At 42.7% G+C, this 12,783-nt stretch overlaps 1 protein-coding gene across 1 annotated transcript; it reads left to right on the top strand.

Moving 5' to 3' along the window:
- The first annotated feature begins 157 nt into the window (after positions 1-157).
- CRAT (carnitine O-acetyltransferase) lies at positions 158-11,121 on the top strand. The gene is made up of 14 exons (XM_053472822.1): positions 158-463; positions 2,529-2,789; positions 3,267-3,385; positions 5,068-5,121; positions 5,208-5,373; positions 5,628-5,802; positions 5,991-6,169; positions 6,614-6,714; positions 6,847-6,966; positions 7,191-7,313; positions 8,019-8,154; positions 8,247-8,309; positions 9,873-10,010; positions 10,103-11,121. The coding sequence occupies exons 1-14, from the start codon at positions 437-439 to the stop codon at positions 10,316-10,318; spliced, it is 1,878 nt and encodes a 625-aa protein (XP_053328797.1). The 5' UTR covers positions 158-436; the 3' UTR covers positions 10,319-11,121.
- The last annotated feature ends 1,662 nt before the right edge of the window (positions 11,122-12,783 follow it).

Below are 12,783 nucleotides of genomic sequence, written 5' to 3'. Positions count from 1 at the left end.
CCCCCCCGCGCAGTCAATATATGAGGAAGCTGCATGCTTGCCCTCAGCAAACATGGCGGCCGTGTTCCGAATTTCCGCCATGTTTGCTACTGGCACCTGTCCTTTCCTTTCTAATATTTCATATTTCTACGCAATGTTTCCTGTCATGTGAAGCGTGAAACACAAACCTGTAACCTCTTCAGCTCCGTGAGGTGACTACGTAACGATATTATTGAAAAGAATGAGGAACTGCACCCTTCTCAAAGATGGCCGCTGCGCCCCTCCCTGGCCTCTCAGGGCAACGCACACAGTTGTGTTGATAGGGCAGGAATGAAGTTACTGTGCACCCGATGTAACACTGTCCTTGTGACTGACATATCAACACAACAGTGACAGCTCCCAACTCACAGAGGGACTTTGGACTGGGGCTCTGGGCAAGCTTCTCCCCACAGGAGATATGTTGGCTTTCATTGCAAAAAGCATGGTGAGTGCAGAGAGCTGCCTCTCTTTGTGGGGTTGGGGGGGTTATTATATAATGGGGGGGTTATTATTGGGGTCCCCCATGACATGCATGCAGGGCCTGGCTTTCCCTCCTCCATTGCTTAAAGCTGAGCACCTGGATGATCTCACCTGGAGGGTCTGCAGGGAGCTGGCGGCTTTATGTGATCGCCGGAGAAACCTTTTTATGTTGTAAACATGTTGACAATGATGTCAAAAGTCTAATAATACGTTAGCGTGTTTGTACCTATATATTTATCTATCTATCTATCTATCTATCTATATATATATATATATATAATATTATTATTATTATTATTATTATTATTATTATTATGAGCGTTTGAACGCATACTCACGTGCCGTTAAACCTTTTCAGACTAGAGAGGTATGCATGGAATGTTTTGAATTATTTGTAATGTGTTTACACCAATTGTGGCACTTAAGGGTTAAATGTGTGTGTATGTGTATATATATATATATATATATATTTTTATTATTTTTTGTTTGTTTTATTATCATTATTTTATTTATTTGTTTTTACGGTAACCAAGTAAGAAGTTTTGCGGGGGTTAAAATATCGTAGACCCGGAGAGACAGTTGCACAGAGGAGTTATAGACGCGTTGTGACCACCTTACTGGTGCTGAGGAGGTTAATTCTTAAATGGGACCTTCACGATACATCACGGGGGGGGGGGTCGCGTATTGTTAAGTGGGGTCCGTAAGGAAAGCCGTCGTTACTCTTCTTGCTTGTTTGAAGGATTACATGGAGTTGACAGTGAGTTGGAATAGCATGGCGCGCAGGCACAGCCTGTCCTAGGGGGGTGCTGTACATCTGTTGTGTTATGTTACTGCCGAATAGCAGAGATTCTCCCGATGTATTGTGTTACAATTTTTATTTTTTTCCCCGTACCCTTGAGCGACGGTCGGAGATCTGAGCCGAGACGGAGCAAAAACATCAAACGGCGGAGTCACGATTTATTTTTATTATTGTGTGTTGTATTTTATAGCGCCTACATATTCCGCAGCGCTGTACAATAGGTGAACAGGACAAGACAAGTAGTATATAACATAACGATTAGACTTAGAGATCAGCTTGTGATCAACAGAGCTTACAATCTATAGATTAAATCTCGATACACACGCAGCGTGGGAAGCGTGAATGCCTTATCACGTCACAGGACAGTTTTCATGTATAGGTTGTTATTTTGTGCCTGTGTATAATGTGTACCCGCTCGCTAACGGGTCGAGATGCAGGGATCACTCGATCGGACTACAGAGCCAACTGAGCTGATCATCTATTCGCATCGAGCTGAGTTGGTGTTCAGTTCCATGATGTTGGACATCACAAGTTTCCTATCAGGCCAAGTTGCCGAAGTTTTTCAGTCGGCTCGGGGTATGAGTGTCTCCTGTCAATCAAGTTTGTCAGTCGGCTCGGGGTTTGAGTGTCTCCTGTCAATCAAGTTTGTCAGTCGGCTCGGGGTTTGAGTGTGTCCTGTCAATCAAGTTTGTCAGTCGGCTCGGGGTTTGAGTGTCTCCTGTCAATCAAGTTTGTCAGTCGGCTCGGGGTTAGAGTGTCTCCTGTCAATCAAGTTTGTCAGTCGGCTCGGGGTTTGAGTGTGTCCTGTCAATCTGTTTGGCTTTATTGGCATTTTGGGTCAGGAGTCGAGTTGACTTTGTCAAATTGGGGACCCCAATAACCGTTAATGGTTTGGGTGGGCTGTTTGGTTGTGTAGGGTAGAGGTTTTGTTCGTATTTTTTGTCTACATATAAATCAAGAGGAGGACGTATCCCTCTAATGCCGCACCCCACGCAGGAAACCTTTTTGGGGACACCTGTGGGTCGGTTGGATTTTGGTACTGCTTTTTATAATGTGCCATTAGCCTCCGGAATTCTAAAACCAGTCCTACATATAACGTTACCTCTCTGCGGTACAAACTCTGAGTTCTGATTGTAAGCTGTGTGGGCAAGAAGTTTTTTAATTCATTTATTTTCAGAGATTTGTGTGTGTGATCTGTACTCCGTTTAAGCGACAGGACTTTGTTTTCCAGGCTCGACCGGTTCGATTGGTGAAGCCCGTGTCGTCGGTGAAGCTGCCGGGCAGGTACTTGGCACACCAGGAAGGATTGCCCCGTCTGCCGGTACCTCCGCTAAAGCAGACCCTGGACCGGTACTTGGTGGCCCTGAAGCCTCTGGTCAGCCATGAGGAATGGAATAACACCAACCAGCTGGTGGAGGACTTCCAGACGTCTGGAGTTGGCGAGAGGCTGCAGAAGGGTCTGGAGAGAAGGGCCAGGAAGACCGAAAACTGGGTAATGCCAGAAGTAGAGGGCCACCAATACCAGTGGGGGGCGGTTGTTATCCCTTTAAGCACAAGTTTTGGCTTCTTCTCAAACAACATTGGGGATGTGATTTATATTAAGGATAGCCTCATCTCTACCCCATGCATGTATCAACCACTACCACTTCTACTGGGAGGCTGTACCACTTATCTACTACACTGTCAGTCAAGTAACATTCCCTTATGTTACATCTGAGTATCTAGTTTTAAAGTTTACTGGTAAATGTATTTATTTATTAAATTTTTTGTTTGTAGTATGGAAGAAGAACGTTAAACAGTGCTTGAGTTTAATAAACCAGTTATAAATAGAATTTGAGGAAGTTTAGTGAGTTCGGGGCTGAATCCCCTCGTTGAATGTGCCCACGTTGGGTGATTTGACCTTGCAGATGTACTTGAGGGTCTTTGGTTAACTATTCGGTGTAACGATTATTATTATTGTTCTCGGCAGCTTTCTGAGTGGTGGCTGCAGACAGCCTACTTGGAATACCGTATGCCCGTGGTGGTCCATTCCAGTCCTGGTGTGGTTTTGCCGAAACAAGACTTTTTGGATCGACAGGGCCAGCTCAGGTAAAGTGTCTGCGAGTTACCCCTGTGTACTCTGCACAGGACCTTTGGCTGGTAACGTAACGGTAGGCGGTTGATTTGTGAGAACTTTGCTCAGGGTAACCTTTCCCATACTCGTTCCAAAGCTTGGCTGGAGGGTGGGTCAGCTAATTATACCCTCCAACGGCACTTCTTAACACGGATCGAGGAACAAACCCCAACCACACCTCCCTTCTCCAGACCTTGGCGTCACATGGCCCGCTTCCAAATGGCCTTAGACCAGCAGTACACACGCCTCATAACCCTCTTATCACATGAAAGAAACACCCATTGACTTGTGTGTGTGTGTGTGTGTGTGTGTGTGTATTTATTTATTTTTATTAGTAAAATTTGCTGTAAAGTTAGAATGTTTTCAAAAATAGACATTTTTTTATCATGTAACAAAATTCAAAGAGAGGGAATATAGTCAGGAGTATGATTAAACAATTATACCAAACAGATGCTTGTGATCATAAATGTAATATGTAGGTTGAAACACAATAATGAACTGAAACAGAAACAGCTGTGTAGGAGGAATAAAACTGGGTGAGGAACGGCCAAACTTTAACAAGGTGACATTGCTGAAGACCGTTTAATGTCAAAAGCTACAGACCATGGCAACACCCAGCACAGCAACAACTCACAGGGTAGCTACACTGCATCAGCAAGCCAGACAGGGGTTTCCAGATGTTCTGTCCAAGCTCTTTAGAACAGGGGTTCTCAAACTGCGGCCCTCCAGCTGCTGCAGGACTACATCTCCCATAATGCTCCTTCAGCTAAGGGGCTGGCTGAGGAGTATGGGACATGTAGTCCTGCAGCAGCTGGAGGGCCGCAGTTTGAGAACCCCTGCTTTAGAAGAAGCACAAAGAAACCGACGATGCTGAGGACCATATTCGCAGTGGTCATCCAAGGAAACTTAGTGAAGCAGATAAAAAGACACATCGTGCTTACTTCCCTTCGGTTTCAGAAGATGTCCAGCAGTACCATCAGCTAAACACTGGCAGAAAACAATAAACCCCTCTACTGCCATCACCCATCTACATCTTCTGGACAAAAAGCCATACCTTTGGTGTGAAAACAAGGCCAAGCAACTCAACTATTAACAAAAACACAGGAACTTGTGTGAAGAAAAATGGCAGCAGATGCTCTGGACTGGTGAGTCCAAATGTTTAAGTTTGTTCGCTGAAGGGCTGGAGAGCGAACAAGAATGAGTGTTTGCAGGCAACAGTGATGCATGGTGGAGGCTCCTTGCAAGTTTGGGGTGGCATTTATGCAAATAGGTTGGAGATTTCATCGGGATTAATGATCTCGTTGCTGAGAGGTACAGGCAGATACTTATCCATCATGCAAAACCAAATGTATTCTGCATGATGACAACGAGCCAAACGTACAGCCAAAGTCATTAAGAACTATCTTCAGCATAAAGAAGAACAAGGAGTCCTGGAGTCTGTCTGGGATCGCATGAAGAGTGAGAAGTAACTGTGGCATAATCAGAATCTGGACCACCGCTCCATTCTTCATACCGGAGTGTTTAACATGTTTAGGTGCCGTTGGCTCATACCTCTGTACCTCTCCAGCTCATTCTGATTTATGAGTTATGGCTGACTTGCTGATTTCTCGTTCCTTACATATTTCAGTGTCTAACTATGGATGTTTGACCTTCCCAGATTCGCAGCCAAGCTGATCGAAGGTGTCCTGGACTTCAAGTCGATGATAGATAAGTGAGTTGAGTGGTACCTCATCCGCAGGTTTTTACACGTCCGTCTTCCACTGCTGTGTCTGAAATGGGTTTTCTCCGTACCCGCAGCGAAACTCTGCCCGTGGAATACCTTGGAGGAAAACAGCTCTGCATGAATCAGTATTACCAGATTTTATCTTCTTGTCGGATTCCGGGGCCAAAACACGACTCTGTCGTCAACTACAGTCAAGTGAAAAAGCCTCCAACTCATATCACTGTTGTCCACAACTTCCAGGTAAGGTTCTATATACCTGGACAGTGACCTGGTCATTCAAGTCGAACACAACATAAGAATCCAAATGTAACAGAATCGGTTCTACCCGGAACTGTTCGGATAGAATCACAAATCACAAAGGTGCCCTTGAAACGGGCAAGAATGTCTATACATTGTCCTAGCATACCTGCCAGCAAATGCATGGATCAAACCTACTGGTGGGGTCTCTGTCTTTCTGTACCTGTTAATAAACCTCTTATTCTGTATTCTGGCAGTTCTTTGAGCTGGACGTGTATAACAGCGACAGGACGCCTCTCACCTCCGATCAGATCTTCATTCAGCTGGAGAAAATTTGGGGAACTTCCCTGCAAACGAATAAGGAGCCCATCGGCATCCTGACAACCAACCACCGGAACAGCTGGGCCAAGGCCTACAACAACTTAATTAAAGGTAGGGCGGAAAGGACCCCTGATTTGAAACCTAAAAATAAATTCCATGCATCTTTTGCTGGGTGGCACCATGCTGTCCCTTAAAAGACGCTAAAAGTTTTATAATATCGCGGTGGCGTCCTCTCGTCGCTGGTTAATGTCTGGTTCTTCGATCTTTCCTGAAGCTGATGGTGATTTCCCTCTCTCTAGATAAAATCAATAAGGAGTCTGTACGATCAATCCAGAAAAGCATCTTCACGGTCTGTCTGGATGCGCCCATGCCCAGGGTGTCCGACGAGCTCTACAGGAGCCGAGTCGCAGCTCAGATGCTGCATGGGGGAGGCAGCCGGTGGAACAGCGGAAACCGGTGGTTTGACAAAACCCTTCAGGTTCGTGGAGAAAAGGTTTACTAGGAAAACTTGTGATGTCTTTGACGAGGACCTCAAATTTTGATCCACACACTTGCATAAGGGCTGAGGTATGAAGGGGGTACCTTGTCATTCATGCACCTGTGGATAAAGGTTAGTTATCTGGTGTACTAGGCAAATGCCTGGGTGGGCTGATGCCTGATAACACCTCCAACCCTCGGCTAATGTAGTAATGTAGGGGCAGCCTCCTACTGGACACCAGCCACTACCACGCTACATCTACACCGATGGAAGAATGTAGTGCGCGGCTACGTGTATCTAACGTGACCAAACCCATTGACGTTAATCTGGCCATTTAACCCCCAGCCTAGTCCTGCAGGTAATTTCTCCGATATATTTGCTGTATCTCTCAAATGTATATCCTTGAATTATATGTTTTTTTTTTTATACTCCTTACCTTGCCAGTTTATAGTAGCCGAGGATGGTTCGTGTGGCCTGGTGTATGAACATGCGCCTGCTGAAGGACCCCCCATCGCTGCCTTGTTGGATCACGTCGTTGAATTCACGTACGTAGCTCGTTTTTATAGTAAAAACAACTTTTTATATTAAGCTATAGAGTGTATATAAAAATGTATATGTGGAATATTTCTATTCTTTTCATACAAGTCTGTAACCCGGGTGTATTTGTTTGAACGCAGGAGGAAGCCGGAGCTGGTGAGATCACCCATGATCCCTCTGCCAATGCCTAAGAAGCTGCGGTTTAACATCACTCCTGAAGTCAAGAATGACATTGAGAAAGCCAAGCAGAATCTTAACATGTCAGTGCAAATAACGATGGGCCGAGAGGGTAAAACACAGATAGCCAACACATAGACCCCCAAGCCATTGTGCAGCTACAGTTGCCAAAACAATTGCCCCAACATACAGATGGATGAGAGCTGGGGTCTGGGGGGGCATTAAGGCCTTGGCCAAACAGGTCATGGAAGCAATTTAGACAAATTAGCCCCTCATATACATGTTTTCTGTATTTATTTTTTAATAGAATGGTTCATGATTTGGACGTGAAAGTCTTCATTTTCAACAAGTTTGGAAAAAACGTCCCCAAATCGGAGAAGCTAAGCCCAGACGCGTTTATTCAGGTAGCACTTCAGCTGGCCTACTATAGGTAAGAATTGCTAGCTCTTGGGAGCTTTATTGCCGTCCCCAACATGTTGTTGATATAGCTTTTGTTATAACACTGGCAAGGACATTGTGATTTTTTTGATTTTTTTTTTTTTTTTTTTTTTTTTTTTTTTTTTTTTAAAAGCACATTTTTTTTTATAGAGCGTCAGCAGATTCCGTAGCGCTGTATTTACTTAACAAGCATTTTAATGAAACTTCTATTTTCATATTATTCTGGATATTAAAAAAGAAGTTTCATTAAAATGATTAAGTAAATACAGCGCTACGGAAACTGCTGACGCTCTATAAAAAAAATGTGCTTTTTTAAAAAAAAAAAAACATTTTGGTGAATGGTTAGATTTCTTCTAGGCCAGAGTTGTCCATTTTTTAAATGTCCTATATTTATTTGTATTTTTGTGAGAATATTTTTTTGCTCTTTTGTATGAAGTCTTGTATTTTTTTATTTTATTTTGCTTGTTTTTATTTTGTTTGGTTGTCTTTGCTTGTGTGCACCTCCTTATTTAGTATTTAGTCTTATAACTTGATGGTTTAGTGGCTGTTCTCAGACTGGGTAACGGAGGTGGACCAGGAGGCATTGACCAGTCTGTAAGAGCTCTTTAAAGCCCACGTCTACCTAATCCAACACCCTAAAGTCCCGATATGCACGCGTGCGAACGATTACAACATACATAAATTTTCTTTTTTGAAGGATGTACGGAAGGCCATGCGCCACGTATGAAAGTGCCTCGCTCCGAATGTTCCGCTTGGGGAGGACGGATACCATTCGCTCCGCTTCTGTGGACTCTCTGAAGTTTGTTCAGGGCATGGAAGACGCTGGAGTACAGGTGATAACACGGCACGGGTACCATAGTGTTTTGTCTGCATGTAGTCATCATGCCGTACGGTTCATCTTACTCCATAGTTACTTTGTTTTTAGAACCAAGAAAAAGTTGATCTGCTCAGACGGGCCGTACAAGCTCACCGTGCTTATACCGATATGGTAAGTAATGTAATGTATCAGGAACCCCACGCCGTTTACTTGCTTTGATATCATTACATGTTCATGTTGTCAGATATTTTATGATAGAAAACATGTATTCCATATATTCTGTACTTTACATGAACACAAAATGGAGTCAGAGCCATTTTATTTTACTTAATCATGTAGTGATTATTTTCTTTTTGTCCTTGTTCCCTCTGTAATTGAGAACAAAGAAGTATTCACGTATAATGATGTTTCAGCGTATATATGATACAATTAATGTTATCTTCCATGAGAAGGTTAAGGAGTAGACACTGCATATCCTGAGAAATGTAATTTAGAATGGGGGATACATAGGAAGACTACCAAGACCTGAGTTACTATCTAGGAAGTAACATTTGGCGATTAGGGTGACCAAGGATAAATTCCAAACACACATGTAATGGTTTTAAGTTAATTCTTAGACCAGAGCGTCTCTCACGGGTAAATTAAGAAATTACAACGGTGTAAATATGAGTAGAAATCCTAATTATAATGGGTAAAACCCACCGTTATGATTGGAGAATTCCAATCAAGAGGTGGAGGCTATGATAATAAGCCCTGTCTTTAAAAGCTTATGTCTTTAATAAAAAAAAAAAAAAAAAAAAAAAGACCTTAAGATCGCACCCTGAAATGGACAGACCCTGACGGACTTATTCACCAAATTTACCCCAGAGAATTGGAATCTTAAGATTCTGGCACCATATTTCACTCTTGGAGTTACTTTGAGTTCTAACCTATATAACTGGTAGAAAGTTATATTCTTTCCACTTAATTTCTTGCCAATGAACCTGGATTAATTTCTACAAGGACCGGTGGGACAACAGCAACAAGTGGTGGAAATTATAATTGTTTTATTATTCTGAATAGAGATGAATTTTGTCTTCTTCGAATAGAATTCCCTGTTTCTGGGAAGTACTATATTGCATTATTGTATATGACGGCTTGTGAGACTGCAGCTTATAACCCGTGATAATAACAATAATGTAAAGGTATTTTTACCTATAGATGAAGTTTGACATTATTTGTATCTATTAGGAACTTCACTAATACTCTTAGACATATATTAGTTGAACTAATATTAGAGGGATAGTGATATTTTTATTACTGCCCTGATTATTATCAATTTTTGGTTGCTGAGTGGGATGGAAATTAATTGTGTGTTAGACTCATAAAGTAGTAACTCATATTGATAACTATCGATAATATACTGTATTTGAACTGATTCATTTTTGACATGTTTTAAGAACTTTGTGTTTTATATTATGCACTGTTTGACTCATATATAGATTTTATAAATTGTATTTACAATAAATATTTTTGATTGACTATCTTGGTGATATCTATCTGATTTGAATTATAATTTTCGGCGATCTGAAAGGATTTAGGATCGGAGATAAAATATAGGGTATCTCCTTAAATTCATATTGTGGATGTGGTACTACAATATTTGGTAGCGTCGTTATTTTGCGTATGTGATAAAATATTGGTTTTGCCTATTTTGTCTCATTAATATCCCTAACAATGTCCATCCTACCGCAGGCCATCGCCGGCAATGCAATAGACCGGCACCTCCTGGGACTAAAGCTTCAAGCTATCGAAGACTTGGTCAGCATCCCAGAGATCTTCATGGACACCTCATATGCAATGGCGATGCATTTTAACCTGTCAACTAGCCAGGTACGAGCACGGCAGAGAGTAGCGCTATGTAACGACGGCCGAGCTCCCGTCACGTTGTATTCCTGTAACTTGCTGTTTGGTTGCAATCACAGGTTCCCGCCAAAACAGACTGCGTGATGTGCTTTGGACCGGTGGTTCCGGACGGTTACGGAGTCTGTTATAACCCGATGGACGAGCACATCAACTTCGCCGTATCGGCTTTCAACAGCTGCGCCGAAACAAACGCCGCGCGGCTGGCGCATTACCTGGAGCGAGCGCTCTCCGACATGCAGCAGCTAATGCAACGCACCCTCAAATCCAAACTCTGAGCGCGGAGCTCGGGACAGTCGTACTAATCTGCTGCCAATACAGCACAATCCGACATGGTAACTTGGACACTTTTTCCAATCATAACAGAGGATTTTAGGCCACAGCGGCCTAGGAGCTGTCACCGTCTAACGGGAGAACTTGCATACTAACAACCGGCAGGGGGAGTAACATAACTCCCCGAACACGGGAAAGACGCGACGTCTCTAACTTGTTTAAATTGTAACGTGATTTATTTTTTAGTTGCCTAATTTTAATTTTGGGAAAAGTGAAATTTTACATTTGTTTAACGCACTAAATATCTACGCAGCATAACGAACATTTGTTTATCGGATACGTTACGCTTTGGATGGAGTTTTTGAAGGGGTCTATTCACTGCCTCTGGTGCCGCGTGGCCACAGTCGGCTTCGAAGCTGCTTTGTGTTCCCGAGAGGTGAAGGGCCGAGTTTCGCAAAGCGGACTCTGGATCACAGGGGTGAAGTCACAAGATTCTAGATCTAAAGTAATCCGAAAGTGTCACCAACTGAGACGTGCAGCCGTTTGGGGGGTTTGTGATGGAGTTCACCCCTAAATGTTCACACTCCCGTTCGTCTCATCACGGAAGGGACTCACTTTTACACGACCGGTGCTCTGTAAGCTTTGCTCACGCAGACATGATCGAGGCCTTTACGAAATGGTAAGTGCAATGTTAACCTTGGACTTTCTGCCTGTTGTAATTAAAAATGTTTACTTTTGTTATAAACTGTGATTGAAATGTCTAAATGCCATCATTTCTAATAAACAGACACTTACAGAAAAAAAAAAACCTGTTTATCTGGGGGTAGCCAAATGACGTCCGCAGCCAGGATTCAAACCGAAGGTAGCATTTTTTAAACCCAAAATGTAGAATAGTCATAAAAAAATAAACCGGCTTCCAGGTAATCTTGCTTCTAAAATTAAAGAGGTTGAGTAGGAGGTACAAAAATTTATTGTTTGGGACTTTCTTGTATTTACACACATATACACAATGAAAAGCCACATTATTTGCATTGGTTTTTATTTTAAAAGAACAAAAAAAAATGTATTCTGATCAATAAACAAATGCATAAAAAAACCCCACAGAGGAGTAAAATGCTAACATTTGGGGGAAGCACTGAAGATTCGACATGAGGTCACAACACAGAACAAGCAAAATGGTCGCGGTACAGGTGGGAGCTGATCCAGGTGCGAGATTGCTAGAGCGAGGGTGAGTGGACCCTTGGAACCCGCTCAACACATCTGCGTTTGGTCAAGTACTGGCCGTATCCTGCAGAATGCACAGGGGGGCTTCGAGGAATCTGTACGATCCGTTTGCTAAGCTTGTAAAATATTTGGAGACATTCTTACATAATAGAATGAATAATTACGTCCAAATCCATGCCAGGTGCGTACGGCAGGATCCAATACATCATCTATGCTGCTTATTTTAATCTGTAAACCCCTTAAAATAGGTTTATTAAGTACAAGGAGCTGTAACGGGTAGTTGGTAAAGACAGATCTGTTTGCAAAGCTTTACCCATTTACACAGACACACTTATACAGAAAGGAGTTTGTTGTGAAAGTTGGATTTTTTCGGGCACAGAAGAAATGCCAAGTGAACACGAATATACCTTATAATAGCACTTTTGCTTCTTGCCGCAGATCCTTGCAGGGGCAATAGTTCAAGGACCTCACAAAATGAGGAGACTTTCTGAGCGTTAGCTTCTCGAATCATCGTTCTGTAGTTTTGGATATTTTTTCTACAGATCTCGGATGAGGCAGCAGCAGCAACGGTAAATAGGATAGAAACGGGTCCGCTTTATATAAATCCATGCAATGCTGGCTCAAAGTCACCGATTGGACGGTACTATGAAGGTCAGCACCAAAGGGGTTACTGAATGATCACTGTAAGGTCCAAGGTTTATCCGCATAAGATGGTAGAGATTATGGTCGGTTCGCTCATCATTGGAGAAAAGGACAAGTAACAAAATGTAGAAATAAAGGGGAAAAAACAACTTGCTCTCCATTTCACGTTTCCACACACAAGAACGGGGGGGGAATCACTAGTGTTAAAAAAGGTCAGTTCTTCCTTGAAATCTTGTACAAAGTGCAAAAGGAATTGCTTTAAGCCCTCCATTCCTCACTCAATCAGTAACAGTCACCCTTGAGCATAGAAAAAGCCCCTAGGGGCAAAATCATTTGGTGGCTGCCCCATGCTGTTAAGAGCACATGTGTAGAATATTTGCCAGGGCTCAGCCACCTGGTCATGGGGGGGGGGGCGGGAGAAGTAAAACTTCAAAAACGGTTATCCCGATGGCAGGACAAAAAAAAAAAAAACGTAAGCATATAAAAAAAACACTGCTAGATATTCATAGTATCTTCCACCCCAACCCATTGGACTTCAACTGAGAGAGCAAATTACGTAGGTGAATAAATAAAATAAAGGTAGATCTTCATGCTAAAAAATGTC

This window comes from Spea bombifrons, chromosome 8, assembly GCF_027358695.1.
Source record: "Spea bombifrons isolate aSpeBom1 chromosome 8, aSpeBom1.2.pri, whole genome shotgun sequence".
Taxonomy (NCBI): domain Eukaryota; kingdom Metazoa; phylum Chordata; class Amphibia; order Anura; family Pelobatidae; genus Spea; species Spea bombifrons.
Note: the sequence above shows the minus strand (reverse complement) of the source record. Positions and strands in the feature narration are given on the sequence as shown.

What these genes read in the sequence shown, in the direction of transcription:
- CRAT (XM_053472822.1), top strand. Translation starts at nt 437, where the DNA reads ATGTTGGCTTTCATTGCAAAAAGCATG. An exon ending in CTTTCATTGCAAAAAGCATG is followed by an intron (nt 464 to 2,528) that starts GTGAGTGCAGAG and finishes TTTGTTTTCCAG; the next exon opens with GCTCGACCGGTTCGATTGGT. An exon ending in CTTCAGCTGGCCTACTATAG is followed by an intron (nt 7,314 to 8,018) that starts GTAAGAATTGCT and finishes TCTTTTTTGAAG; the next exon opens with GATGTACGGAAGGCCATGCG.